Below are 14644 nucleotides of genomic sequence, written 5' to 3'. Positions count from 1 at the left end.
CACACACCAACTCCCCCTCAGCACCACAGAGGAGGAGCCCAGATTCCAGGTCACTGCAGAGTCTCCTTCCAACTGAGGGTGCAGAGGAAGCCTGCCTGCAGCTGAGTCAGACCAGGGTTGGGGGGGATACCTGCTTCTTATGCTGCCAGGGGGGCTGGGCTCAATTACTAATACCCTGCTTTATCTTAATCCATCATCACCTTTCTTATAAGCCTCTTGAGGTGGGGATGGCAGAGAGCGCCTGGATCAAAGGTGAGAACTGTGTCCACAGCCTTATGGGGGAGGGGACCGACAAGCACTGCGCTAGAAGCTCTGACTGCCCGTGTGCTCAGCTGTTCAGGTGACTCTTTCTGACCCTATGGACTGTAGCCCACCAGGTTCTTCTGTACATGGGATTCTGCAGGCAAGAATACTGGAGTGGTTGCTATGCATTCCTCCAAGGGATTGTCCCAATGCAGGGATCAAACCTGTATCTCTTATGTCTCACTGCATTGGCAGGGAGTTTCTTTACTGCTAGCACCACCTGGGAAGCCCACTAGAAGCTTTGCATGTATCTTTATTTACTCTGCATGTCAATCTTAAGAGCAATTGTTAATCATCTTCATTTTATAGACAGGGAACCCATGTCTAGAAAGGTCACACAAACAATAGAATAGAAGGGCAAGATCTCACTCTTACCCTGCCTGTGCCCCTATACCTATCACTTACGCAATTAATTTAGGGTTACCATGGGAAACTGTTCTCCCAGCAAGGGGAAGAAGGTAACACGGATCTTTCTGTCTCCTTGCAGTGGAAGGAATGGGAACCCAAGGTAATGAGTCCCCAGAATCAACCCCCTGCTCTACCTGGATCCCAGACTCATACTCTGGGACTGTAGTGATACTCTCCCCCACTGGTGCAGGCCAGACACAGAGAAGCCACCCTGGCCATACTCATCTCGGTGGCACACAGTGGGTGGCCTCAAGCCTCTGCCCCTCCCGACACCTGAGACCTGGTTCTTCTGGCCGCCCGAGCCCCAGGAAGCAGCTCCTTCCCAGCCAGGAAGAAAGGTGCTTACTCTGCAGAAAACTGCACACAAACTCCAGTCTCTCCAGCACCGGCCGCTGCAGGATTTGCTGCCCCTCATCAGAGCCAAGGCTAGAAAAAGAAGAAGTGTTAGAACCAGAGTACTTGGCCAGCCTTCCCTCCTGGCTACTGCATTACCTACCACCTTCCCATCCCTTCAGGCTGGGTCTCTGTTGGATCTGATGGAGAGCCAGGCCAGGCGCTGGAAGCAGGGGAGAAGACACCATTTACCCAGAAGGAACTGTGTGGTGGCTGAGAAGTGGGGACTTGAGGCCTGAGGCCCTCCTGGAAAAGACGGCACTCTGCCACCCCATTTGTGAATATGGAAAAGCTCTGTGGGAAGCAGGCCGAGAAGTGATGGAGGCAGCACAGATGGAGGGGAAGTTGGGGTCAATAGTCCAGAATGGCTCAGCGTAAAAGGTCAGGACGCCTGGGAACATGTGACAAGAGGACAAGTACGGGCACACTATGTGTGCGGCTAGAGTGAGAGGACTACGGAAACAGGAAATCAGATCCAAGAACTGACAGAGCAGATGGGAACAAGGCTCTCAAGTGGCCCGGCAAAGTTCAACACTCACAAGGCTGAAGGCTGAGGTGGTCTCCGAGGGGCCAGGCCAAGGGACGATCACTCTTGATCTGTGACCTTCCCGACGCTGGTTTAAGTGGAAAGGTGAGCGAAGTGTGAAGAGCAAGGACAGCAGGGAGCAGCAGGGGGCGCTCTCATACAGGCCTGGCCCCAGCCCCTTTGGCTAAATGCCGTTTCATTTTCAGAAGTGACTACCCTCATTTAGAAGTTAGAAAGCTGACTTTTCAATCAAGGCTACAGATGAAGATACTGATTAAAAGGCTTCCTATTATTCAGATCCCACATCTCCAGGTTTCAATCAACTTTCCAGAGGGCAGGGCAGACTTGAGAATCCCCCTGCAAAGCACAGAAGCATCCCAGCCAAGACTGGGAGTTACTCCATCCAGCTCCGGAGTGATTACAAGGGCTTCTTCCAAGGGAAGCCCCACAAGCAGCACTCTGGGTAGCTGGTCTGTGATTAGGGACACCTACAAATTCCTTCAGAGATGCTAATCTCCTCAGACTTCCAAAAGAGCCATCCTCCCTACCCACCCACAATGTGGAATGTTGTGACTCTTTCTTTGCCTCATCACAGAGTAGTAATTTACCTAAGTGTATTCCATTTGATAAAAAAAAAATAAACATGGTACTTCGGTTAAATGTTTGAGAAATACTGGGTTAAACCCAACTGAACATTTTCTAAAGAAGAAGGCATAATATGCATTATTTCCTAAACATATCTGACCACAAAACCCATTTTTTTACCACTGAGCCCCTGAGATAGCACAGTTGCATGGAACATGCTTTGGAAAACGCTGGTCCTGGGGAAACACAGCCCATCCTTTAAGAAGACTGCATTCAAGTCCCATCTCTGGCAGGAAGCCAAACAGAACCACTGCTAGTCATGTCTCCCCCTCCTTCTCAGGCATTCCTACAACACTCACAGACCCATGTGCATCATTTCTAAGTGACCACTCTGTGTGAGCTGAAAGGTAGGAATACTGACTGACCGATGAGGAATGCTTTTAACTGGGATGAGCAGAGATCAACATCCGTAAGGTAAATATCAGGGCTTTAAGTTTTCTGGGAAAATGCCTCCACTGAACTTTGATTTGCAGATATCAAAGAGATGGGATAGCCTATTTGGTTCAGGCTATTCACACACAGTCCATTCTGAAGGAGATCAGCCCTGGGATTTCTTTGGAAAGAATGATGCTAAAGCTGAAACTACAGTACTTTGGCCACCTCATGTGAAGAGCTGACTCATTGGAAGACTCTGATGCTGGGAGGGATTGAGGGCAGGAGGAGAAGGGGACAACAGAGGATGAGATGGCTGGATGGCATCACCGACTAGATGGACGTGAGTCTCAGTGAACTCTGGGAGTTGGTGATGGACAGGGAGGCCTGGCGTGCTGCAATTCATGGGGTTGCAGAGTCGGACATGACTGAGCGACTGAACTGAACTGAATTCACACACAGAAAAATGGAAAAACTTGTCAAAGGCGTTGACTCTAATCAATTTTCTGAGAGAGAAAGCCAAGTGGCCAAGGAACAAGCATTTGTTCAATTCCCACAGATTCTATCCGCTGCCAACCTAGCCCTCCTCCGCTGTCTTTCCCTGAGAACCAGGTGTCTGATTTCTGTTAGCAACAGTAGGAGCATCATAAACGAATCAGCCAGAACACATTCACCAATAACATTTTCCCATAGAAAGCTGGTCAGCATTGCCCTGTATCTGTGATCAGGGTTAACCTGGGATTTCAGTAGCACTTCCATCCAACACACACACTCCCTCTCTCCCCACTGCTACTCTTCTCCCCACCTGTCTCTTCTAATCTAAAGCTCAGGCAGCACCTTAGAAAATAACTTGGAAAATGGGCATCTTGAAATTTTGACCTGCCTTATGCAAATTTCCCACTGGGTTATAAACTTACAGTGGCTAAACCAAGGATATACATCCGCACCCCTGGACACATCTACAGCTTTTGTCATCAGACAAGGAAATTTATCTCCTCAAAAGCAAAAGCTTGATCCATCCATGCTGCACACTATATCTGTTACAATGAGGAAGTCATACCTGGCTGTCTCTCCTTTGGTGATGTTAAAATTAAATTGTAGGTTAGGTACTGCCAGCCTAATGTTTTACTGGCCATTGATGTTAGTTGCCTAGATCTACTTTCATTAGGGTTTGCAAAATGGTTACTAGTTACATTATGAGTTACAAAATGCTGACTTACAGGTGGTACACAACTCCGTCTATGAAGTATCCTTGAAAAAAAATCGTAAGCTAATTAAATTTAGATCTAATTACCAGTTTATAGGCAACAAGGGGAAGAACAAGTTAAGCAGTACCACGATGATGTAATTAACAAAGGTCAGAATTTAGGAAAGTCTACAAGATCCAAAAAAAAAAAAAAAACAGAGAGTTGGGTGTAGAGGTAGAAATGAATAAGAAACAAGACTGGAGGGAAGAAATGGGCCCCTGATGAAAGCTCTGAATACCCAAACTGAAGTTTTTAGATTTCAACCTCTTGGCAATGAAGAGTTGCTGAGATCCATGAGCTGTTGAGCACACAGTTTTGAAAGCAGGATGGAGGAAGGTCTTGAGATCACACTACAGGGATACCCAGGACTAAGGATAGGTTAGAGAAGAATGAAGTCATGAGAGTCTGGTATCCAGAGGCAGAGGAAGGGATGTGAGAAATCTCCTGAAAGGACAAACTGAGAAGATGGTGACATTAGAAATCAGTGCCCAGGTGAGGGGAAAATTCAAAATGATGTTGAAATGTCCTGTGTCTGGGTAACCGGGGAAAAAAATGGTGTTGTCCAGGAATTCCCTGGCAGTCCAGTGGTCAGGGCTCAGCACTTTCACTACCAGGGCCCGGATTCTATCCCTGATCAGGGAACTAAGATCCCATAATCCATGTGGTGCAACCAAAAGAAAAGAAAATGGCAGTGTCTGTACCAAAATAAGAAAATACAGTGGCTTCCTTCACTAAGGCAAGTGGGCCAGTCAGAGCCACAGGGACCTTTAAGAAATCATATTAGACATCTCATTAACAATATAAATCTCAAAAGATTAAAAAACCAAAAAAACCCACTCTAGAAAACACATCTGTCGTGGGGCACTCAGCCCCACTAGAATATCAACTATATGTTCATTCACTCATTTTCACCTAATAAACATTAATTAAAACTAATCACCACAGTCCTAAGTTAGGTGTAGAGGACCTGAAGATGAATTAGACCCAGACCCTGCCTTTGACAAGTTCAGTTCTACCTTGTTTCCCTGTCAATGAGCTGCTGCCTATAAATGCAGCCAACCTGCTTCACAGAGATGCTGAATTCCAGTTGCCCCATGCTGTGTGTGGATACAACGCATACAGGTGTGTGTGTGCTCAGTCGCTCAGTCGTGTCTGACTCTTTGCGACCCCATGGACTATAGCCCGCCAGGCTCCTCTCTCCATGGCATTTCCCAGGCAAGAATACTGGAGTGGGTTGCCATTTCCTCCTCCAGGAGATCTTCCTGGCCCAGGGATCGAACCTGTGTTTCCTGCATTGCAGATTATCACTGAGCCCCATAGGATGCCTCAACACTTCAGATCTTGGTCCGGGGGACTCAGCATCTATTGTGCTTTCCTTTAAACTGGGAAAGTCGGTCCTCTCCACTGTCCCCCCAATTCCTTCAATCATGGTTTCCCTATACTTTTGCCCATAGCACAAAGAAGTAAAAGGTCAGTCAGTCTGCCCTTCATAATTCCTTAAAGTTGAGGGTACAGGAAACAAGATGAACCATATAAGCTTTAAAAAAATAAATATAGGTTATGGCTTGACCCATCTTTGCTGGGTTCCAGAAAGGTGAGACAAGAGGAGGAGGGCCCACTCCACTCATTTCTCAGATAATTGTGAAGTTCAAAGGAAATGTGCTAAAGACACAGATCTAAAACGAAGAGGCCTAAACTGAGATCCTGGCTACATGACAAGCAGCTTACCAAATGCTAACTGACCTCAGAGAATAAGTTAAATGAGGTAGGTGAAAACCCCAGAAATGCACTAATGGGTTAGAAAGGCATAAATCTGTGCAGTGCTAACAAGTTAAAAGATTTTTAGGTCCTGCTTCTTTCTCTCAAGTTTATGAGCTTCCCCTTTCTTCTTCCTGGCCCCAAAGGTTGCAAAGAGGGTTTGTGAGGTAAGGATGATCTTGTGAGATAAGGAGGAGGGCTGTAGAAGACTCCTGTTGAGACAAGAGGACAGGGAACGCCAGGGCAGGCTCCCAGAGGTAAGAACAGAGACCTGGCAGCTCTCCTACGAAAGAGCGAGGAAGCCTCAAGACGGGACCAGAGTGAAACCTCTCTCATAGAGACACACAGTGATTGGAAGACGTTCCAATCCGGTGGCGCTCTCTGGCCAGCCAGGAAAGGAAACAGATGTAGTTCCCACCGCAGCCTACAGCTGCACTAGAGGCTGCAGGGAAGGCAGTGCAGACTTACATGCCGTCAATGATCCTGATGAAGACGCCGCAGTCCTGGAGCTGCAGCACAGCCTCCACCGGGTCAGCCAGGCGCAGACTGTTCACCTGCGAGGCAAAGGGAAGCACTTGGTGAAACCGTCTAGTGCAAGAAGCCCTGGGGTTTGCTCCTTTCCCCAGGTGTTGGCAACTCTGCTTGTTCTGAGTGCCTGTGTGCGTCCTAAGTTGCTGCAGTCGTACCCGACTCTCTGCACCCCCCTGGACTGTACCCCACAAGGCTCCTCTGTCTATGGAATTCTCCAGGCAAGAATACCGGAGTAGGTTGCTATTCCCTTCTCCAGGAGATCTTCCCAACCCAGGGATCGAACCCGCATCTCTTATGTCTCACTGCATTGGCAGGCAGGCTCTTTAACTGCTAGTGCCACTTGGGAAGCCCTTTCTGAGAGCCTATAGTTGCAGCTAAAGGAATGCAGGAACAGGCGATTCTAGGACTTTTAATTTCAGCAAAGGAATGTTGCTGCACCAACTCATCCACTAAAGGCCACCTGAAAGCTGCTCTCAGAGTCCTTCCTTTGGCTTCTTATCCTTTGAATAAGAGCTTAAGTTCTCCTAGAATGTTCCAGCACTCGGGTGTATTTTAAATGTAATTGGGCATAAAATGGTTCTAGAAAGAATGAAAGAAACTTGTACCCCAAGAGAGGAACCTGAGGCTGGGAGTGAGGGGTAGGAAAAAGAAAGGCTTTTTTTATATAGCCCTTTGTATTTCTTGAATGTTTACAGCTCAGATGTTACATTTACAGCCCTTTGTATCTCTTGATTTTATAGCTCTTGAAATCTGAATTTTGTATCCACTTAAAGTTGATATTAAATACTAGATATATTTCATATGCTCCCACACAGACATAAAATCTCATAATTGATGCATTTTTAAATTCTTTCCAGACATGAAACTTTGGCTAAGGCAGGGAGAAACGATGGGAACACACGATAACAAAGAAAAAGGAGGGAGGAAGGAAACGAAGAGCTACAAACCCCAAAGAAAAACGTGTCAATTCAGATTCCATCACCTTTCCCATTCCTGGCCTTCAGGCAGGCATTCATCTAACTCAGTCTTTGCCACTAGAAAGTTCACCAGCAGTCACACACAGATGAACCAGGTACAGAGGGTATTCAACAAGCATGCATGGTTGACTTCTACGGGAAAACCTCATAAATTCCACTGGTACCGAGTGCAGAAGTCTGGGCTAAAGTTTACCTTTGCGATTCCTTATTAGGAAGGAAGGGTTTGCTAAGTCAGTCAATCACATATGCAAGACCGAGGGAGAAGGGAGACATATCCTGCTTTACAAGGTATTTTTAAAAACTTCAGAGTAGCAGTTATGCGCAAATGAGTACATTCTATTAAATGTACTCTTTATTTTAACTGAAGTAGTTGATTGACAAAATTGTTTCACAGTGATTCAGTATTTTTGCAGATTATCCTCCATGATAGGTTATTACAAAACACTGCAAATAATTCCTTGTGCTATGCAGTATATCCTTGGTGCTTTTCTATTTAGTGTAGCAGTTAATCCCACACCCCTAATTTGTCCCTCCCCCTCAAATGTGCTCTTCAACAGGCACTAGAAGAGGCTCCCAGACAAGGATTTTGAATCCAGCTCCTCCGTCCACTAACTTGCCAGGAACATTTGTTACCAATTTTGTTTCTTTCTGCGCCTATTTTCTCGCTTGTCAAACTTACCTACTTTAGGGGGCCAGTGTGTGTTCAAATGAAATTGTGGATGAAAGAACACATTATCAAGTAAGAGGACTAAATGCAAGGCTCTGCTATGGTTAATAAAAATTAAAATAATGAAACAGATCCAGCAATACTTCTACTTCTTAGTTAAATTAGCTGACTACACTGGAGAATCATGAGAATGAAAAAAAAAAAATCAGTCATCAGTTACAGAAACGATAGTACTTATTTCCATTAAATAATTTTATATTGAGAACTTCTAAATGATCTAAATTAAAGTGGATTGAAAGTAAAAAAAAAATTTAAATGTGGAATATAAAATAGAACCTTTCATTGGACTCTTAAAGATAATAATTTATACCATCTTTGGGGGCATGTGTGTGTGTGTGTGCATGCATGCACATGCTCTTCATTTATACTATCTTTAGGGGCACAGGTGTGTGTGCGTGTGTGTGTGTGCTTAATCTAATTAGAAAAGGCCCGTGTGCATTTTTAAAGAAGATTCTGAATATTCCAAGCCACGGTCCCTTTCTATCTGTTGAAAATGAAGAGACTACAATGACTTAAGCATCAAAAAACTATCTTCTTTTAATATCTGAACCTACATAAATACATTCAAGGGCTGTGAATGCTCATTCACTAACAAGATTGGGAAAAAATCATACCAGTTAGCTGGTTTAACTTGAGGAATCAGGATTCATCTCATATCAATTAAGCAATAACTCAGCAACAGTTTCTTTCATGGATATAAAAATATATTTCCTTCCTGTGCATTATTTTGCTCTTAAATGGGAAATCATTTGAAAGCTGAGGAAGCAGACAAGCTCCTTCATCTCTAGTCAGGATATAAAATGTGAGAGAGGGCCAAGCTCACTGAAGAACCCAGGAACTTCCTGTGAGGCTATCAGGGTCATTTACGGTGGCTGAATCTTAAAGTTCCTTACATTCCCTACAACAATTTATTCACTATAATTGCTGGGTACAGAATAATTTCAAGCCCTATTTCAATTTAAATAAAATATAGGTTTATCTTTACATTAGAAAATAAATCACTGAAAACTTGGAAAACAAAAAATTCCACTCACTCTAGTATTTTAATACCTGTACTTCTAACATTTTGATTTATTTCTCTTTTTTCCTAGGTCATTAAAAAAGAAATCACCGCTGTGATTGTCACATGCATGTGTCTGTGTGGATGCCACTCTTCTCACTAACAAACACTATTCCATGTTGCTACAGTGTTATAAAATCCACTTAGCTGCCTAATGTATTTCAATTGAAAAATTGTATCTAACTATATTTTAATATATTAATGTACGTTCACTCTGATTTTTCAAAAAAGCATACAAGTATCTGCTGTTAAATAAAACCAGTCTTTTTTGTGTCTTCTCAGTAAACTGTAGTAGTCACTATAAAACCAAGCCTAAAACCAATATAAATAAACTGATAAACTTAAAACAATGCAGCTGAAGGACCCCTAAAGATCACTTCATCAACTGAACTAGGCACACAGACACTACTCAACCAGTCTTTTCCTGGGGAAGAGGAGAAAGAGATAATGCTTCTAATACAGACATAAAACACTGAAATGTAAATAAAAATATAAATATAAAACACCCATCTTAAACTATACAACTAAAATTTGAATCTATTTCAGAAGCTGAAGATTAAGAACACACGTTTTGGACACTAAACACATTATTTCCTGACTACAGAATTGACAGTGATTATAAAGACAGTTTTAGTAAATCCACCTTACTTGGAAATTAAACATTCATTTCCTAATTCTGTAATTTTTTCTTAAAGTTGGCTCTTTAATTAGTCTTTTTGATCAGTAGTTAGGGTGACTACTAAAATACCCTCTACCAAATAGCATGCCCAGGCAGTACTGTATGTACTTACTCATTTTATTTATTTACTTATCAGCCACTCTGTGGAGCATATTTATTTATTTATTTATTGGTCACTCTGTGTGACGTGTTATTAACTTATTTATTTATTGGTCACTCTGTACAGCATGCAGGACCTTAGTTCCCCAACCACAGATCAAATCCATGCCCCTGCAGTGGAAGCATGGAGTCTTAACCACTGGACTGCCAGGGAATTCCCCCAGGCAATATTTTAATATTTAAGTGTTTTTTACAGACATATCTCATATTCTCATAATAACTCCATGAGGTAATATTATTATTTCCATTTTTAAAATGAGGTGCTGAGAGGCTAAGTAACTTGTCCTGGGTCACACAGATAAGCCAGAGCAACAATTCTAATTAAGCTGGGCTGTCTGCCTCTAAGATCCTCGCATGTCATCATTACACTGTGTGGCAGTTTCTGTTTCTCTGTACCTTTAAGTTCCCAATGCTCAGCGTTATTTTGTCATTTGCCATTGTCTTAGGCAGAAGTATATGAAAAGACATAGGAGAAGAATTTTGGTGAAGTAATCAAGGCACTAGGAGGACAATGGAAGCTGACAGAAACACAGTAAAGAAAGCAAGGAGAACCTTGCCCTGAGATTAAAGGCCTTTCAAGACCAAAGTCCCTACACGTCAACGAAATCCAGCATCAATCCTTTTTCAGAAACGTGAAAGGAAAAAAAAAAAAAGAAAGAAACATGCACACGGAGGGGGCAAACATGGGCTGCCGGGCTGTTCTGCAGCCACCCTTCCCTTCACTGAAAGGGAGTATATACCTCAGAGAGGCCTTTTCTAAGCTATACAAGTGAAGTCATGGATCACTTGTCAGCAGCAACATCATCAGAAATAATTAAAGTTAAATACCAAGGGGAGGGCTTCCCTGGTGGCTCAGTGGTAAAGAATCCACCTGCCAATGCAGGAGACATGGGTTTGATACCCGGTCCCAGAAGATCCCACATGTCTCAGAGTAACTAAGCCCATGCACCACAACTACTGAGCCCACCACTGCAACAAGAGAAGCCACCACAGTGAGAAGCCCACGCACCACAACTGCAGAGTAGCCACCTCTCGTCGCAACTAGAGAAAAAGCCCTTGAAGCAATGAAGGCCCAGCACAGCCAACAGATAAATAAATAAATTTTTAAAAACTGAGGGGAACTCAGCCATAAAAAGAACAAAATAATGCCATCCGCAGCAACAAGGATGAACCTAGAGGTTCTCATACTAAATGAAGTAAGTCAGGCAGTGAAAGACAGATACCACATGATACCATTTAAATGTGGAACCTAAAAAGAGGCCACAAATGAACTTATCTACAAAACCAAAATAGAGTTACAGATGTAGAAAATAAACTTACGGTTACAAGGGGGTAAGGAATAAACTCGAAGATTAGGACTGACAAATACACACTGCTACACATAAAATAGATAATTAATAAGGACCTACTGTACAACACAGGGAGCTCTACTCAATATTCTGTAATGGACTATATGGGGGAAAAAATCTTAAAAAGAGTGGGTATATGTATTTGTGTAGCAGATTCACTTTGCTGTACGCCTGAAAGTAACACAACATTGTAAATCAATTATACCCCAATTAAAAAAAAGCTACGGGGAAAGGCAAAAGAAAACTGTGTTTTCTTTATCTGGAGAGAAGACTCTACATAGCCCTGACTCCTAGAGAACTCCTCTCTCACCTCTCCCAAGCTTCCTGGAGAAGTGTGGCTCACAAAAGCAGAGGAAAACCACTCACCCAAGTGAGGAGTGCAGCCGCCCGGGTGGCATGGAGCGTCATCTTGGTGAAACCAGACAGTCACCCCGATGCACCTGGAACCCAAGAGAAGAGGCAGGGTGGTTAATTACATCAGATATCCACGATGAAGGAAGAAGGGGGAAATGGCTTCATTTACCAGCTTCGATAAGTTACTCAGCACTTAATCTACCAAGACACCATGGGAGTTTTTGGAGAGCTCAGAGCATACATCAAAATCATTCTATATAACATACAGTGTCATAGCTGACAATAAAGAACTCTGCATTTAATTTAACGTCCACAAGCTCTACACACAATCTTTCTGTCCCTTAGAAAATACAACACTCAAAGCTGGACTTCAGCCCTACTCTTTGGGACGTGGTGCCCTTAAAAGGTGGAACAAACATGGTTTTTCAGACACACCTAGGTCTGAATGCTGATTCCATGTGACCAAGCTCTTGTGACCTTGGACAAGTAGCATTAACTTCTTTTAGTCTCAGTTTCCTCACCTGCAAAAAAGGATCTGCAAAAACCTCTCCAGGTTATTTACTGTGATGCTTCAAGACAAAACACATAAAGCAAATAGCATAGTGCCTGGCACACAGTAGGTATTCAATAAATGATCACAGTCCTTAAGCAAAAAGATTGATTTCTGGCTCTTTCTGTAGGTACCCAAAGTCTGCCTAATTAACAATAACCAAGTCTTTGGGGAAAACCATCAAATTCTGGATTTCTGTATCCCCCACAGCAATATCAAAGACATGGCTCCAATGGGAGACTGCTGCTGCTGCCAAGTCACTTCAGTCGTGTCCGACTCTGTGTGACCCCATAGACGGCAGCCCACCAGGCTCCCCTGTCCCTGGGATTCTCCAGGCAAAAACACTGGAGTGGGTTGCCATTTCCTTCTCCAACGCATGAAAGTGAAAAGTGAAAGGGAAGTCACTCAGTCATGTCCGACTCTTCGCGACCCCATGGACTGCAGCCCACCAGGCTTCTCCATCCATGGGATTTTCCAGGCAAGAGTACTGGAGCGGGGTGCCATGGGAGACTGGATGAAGCCAAATCCAATGCTGGTAGAGATCCCAGGGGACAGTTAATGAAAGATCAGGTACTTGTTCTGGTATTTTTACTCCCAATTTTCCTTTCCAGTGGGAATCTTCCATCTGTCTGCCAAACTGCTCAAGAGACCACACACCCCGGTGACTACATATTCCCCAACATCTCTTAGCAGCTCACATAACTCCTACAAATCTTCATGAGAGTAATCAGTCTCACCCCCCCACCTCTTACTGCCATGGGTGCCAAGTCTGTCACTACTCCAGTAGGAGGAGGAACAAGAGTGGCAAGAGCCACATCACCTATAACTTTCCCTATATATCAGCATCTCCAAGCTGTGGGCTCTGTGGGACCAACACATGCTGAGTACTATCTGAATACAAGGTGCTGGGGATAAGATGCCATGCTTGTCCATAAGGAGCTCACTGTCTAATAGGGGAAAGAGATACCTAAATCTGATAATCCACTACCCATCATCTCTTAGGCCTTCCTCTGCAAGTGTACTCTGCTTAATAAAACCAACCAAAAAGGTTACTTTCTTAGTCCTTACATATGCTCATCCTGTGCTGGAAGCTACATGGGAAATGGGAGACAATGACATGGTCCCTGCTTTGAGGGGCTTACAGAGGAAGTAAAATTAAACATAGAAGCGCACGAAATAATAGAATAATTAAATGCTAAATATAACTAAATGCTAATTGTAATTAATTGCTTCCTGACCCTGCAAAACCCAATGTGATTCCACCTGCCATACAAACATCACAGTTTTGGAAATGAGCCAATTCACCCAGGTTTTGGCAAAAGCAAGTGTAGTGGTTAACGAAGAGTTCTCAGGAGGGCAGAGAAGCTAAGGGGCTTATGTATTCCTCGGTTTTTGATGATGTTCACCCAGTGCGGCCCATCTATGGGCACTGACTGTCTTGCTCCCTCGACAGGATGAAGGCAGATGGCCTCAACTACTGAACTGCACAAAGTCTTTTCTGTGGTTGGTCAAAGTTATCACAAGGACCACGCTTGGCCCTTGGAGTTAAGGCAGCAATGTCCAAGTGCAAAAAAAATAAAACCTCAGAGGTATTCAGGAACAAGGGCAATGAGGCCCTGATCACCTCCCCGTCAACCCCCCTGCTGCCTCTCCAGACTCACTGTCCTTTTGATGAGGCCTAAAACTGCAGTCAGAAATTGCATTTGCAACCGGAGGTGGATCTTGCCGCCTCTGAGAGATTCCACAGCTGTGTTGCTAAAAATGACCTGACCCACCTCTTCCCTTCATCTCAGAGGCAAAACACACAACCCTTACGTCCTCCCAGGGGAGCCTGTCTAATACTGGTGTCAAGGCCAAATGCCTTCTTCTGTGCTCCCCAGGCACACAAACAGGCAGAATTCAATATTCAACATAAGGAAAGACCTTATCAGGTCAAATCCCACAGAGGGGCACTTTCTCAGAGACAGGACACTGGGGTGAGAGCCTTTACAGCAGCTCAGTCATTCACTCACCTTGGGTAATGAATGACTGAAGCCAGTGGCACAGCTAGACCTCGGCAATGGGACTACAACTTTAAGCAGACCTTGGCTTGAAACCCTAGGGCTCCCAGCCAGAGCACCATCCTCCACACCCTCCCCCTGAAATCTGAGGCAGGCCCCACCCAGAAGACTGGGTGATGGTGATGGAAAAACAGATCCCCGCGATTGCAGCCTGGAACCATTTCACAGAAAGGTCTGCTAAGATTCACCCCCAATTCAATCAAGCAACTCACCCCCAACCCACCCCCCAAACCCTCAATCAACAAACTAACAAATAAAAATCTTGAGATGCAGGTCCTCTGTGGACACCTTCAGAATTCCAACCTATCTCTCTTTGAAAAGAAGTGCCCTCAGCAGAGAAGCACTCTCTCTTTGCCCTGGGCTCAAAAGGGAACCAAGACACAAAAGCAGCTGCCTTATACCAAAGGTCTTGTATCCTCTTGACATTTTCACAACTGACATAATGTAACTCCCTCATGTCAGGATAAATCCCCACATTTAAGGTAACCCCTCTGTCTCCAGAGAAGATAAATCAGGACAAGAACTTGACACTCAAGAGACACGCAG

The 14644-nt window shown here is 44.1% G+C and overlaps 1 protein-coding gene across 8 annotated transcripts in view; it reads right to left on the bottom strand.

Annotated features, from left to right (window-relative positions):
• NUMA1 (nuclear mitotic apparatus protein 1) overlaps positions 1–14644 on the bottom strand; it is a 73106-nt gene that overhangs the window by 19689 nt on the left and 38773 nt on the right. For all 8 annotated transcript variants that reach the window (XM_006064723.3, XM_006064724.3, XM_006064725.3 and 5 more), the window contains exons 2-4: positions 11501–11574; positions 6121–6206; positions 1058–1137 (exon numbers count right to left, since the gene is read on the bottom strand). In XM_006064723.3, coding sequence (XP_006064785.1) covers positions 1058–1137; positions 6121–6206; positions 11501–11542 — 208 coding nt within the window. In that variant the 5' untranslated portion in view covers positions 11543–11574. The remainder of the gene's footprint in view (positions 1–1057; positions 1138–6120; positions 6207–11500; positions 11575–14644) is intronic.

Source organism: Bubalus bubalis, chromosome 16 (genome assembly GCF_019923935.1).
Source record: "Bubalus bubalis isolate 160015118507 breed Murrah chromosome 16, NDDB_SH_1, whole genome shotgun sequence".
In the NCBI taxonomy this organism is placed as follows: domain Eukaryota; kingdom Metazoa; phylum Chordata; class Mammalia; order Artiodactyla; family Bovidae; genus Bubalus; species Bubalus bubalis.
Note: the sequence above shows the minus strand (reverse complement) of the source record. Positions and strands in the feature narration are given on the sequence as shown.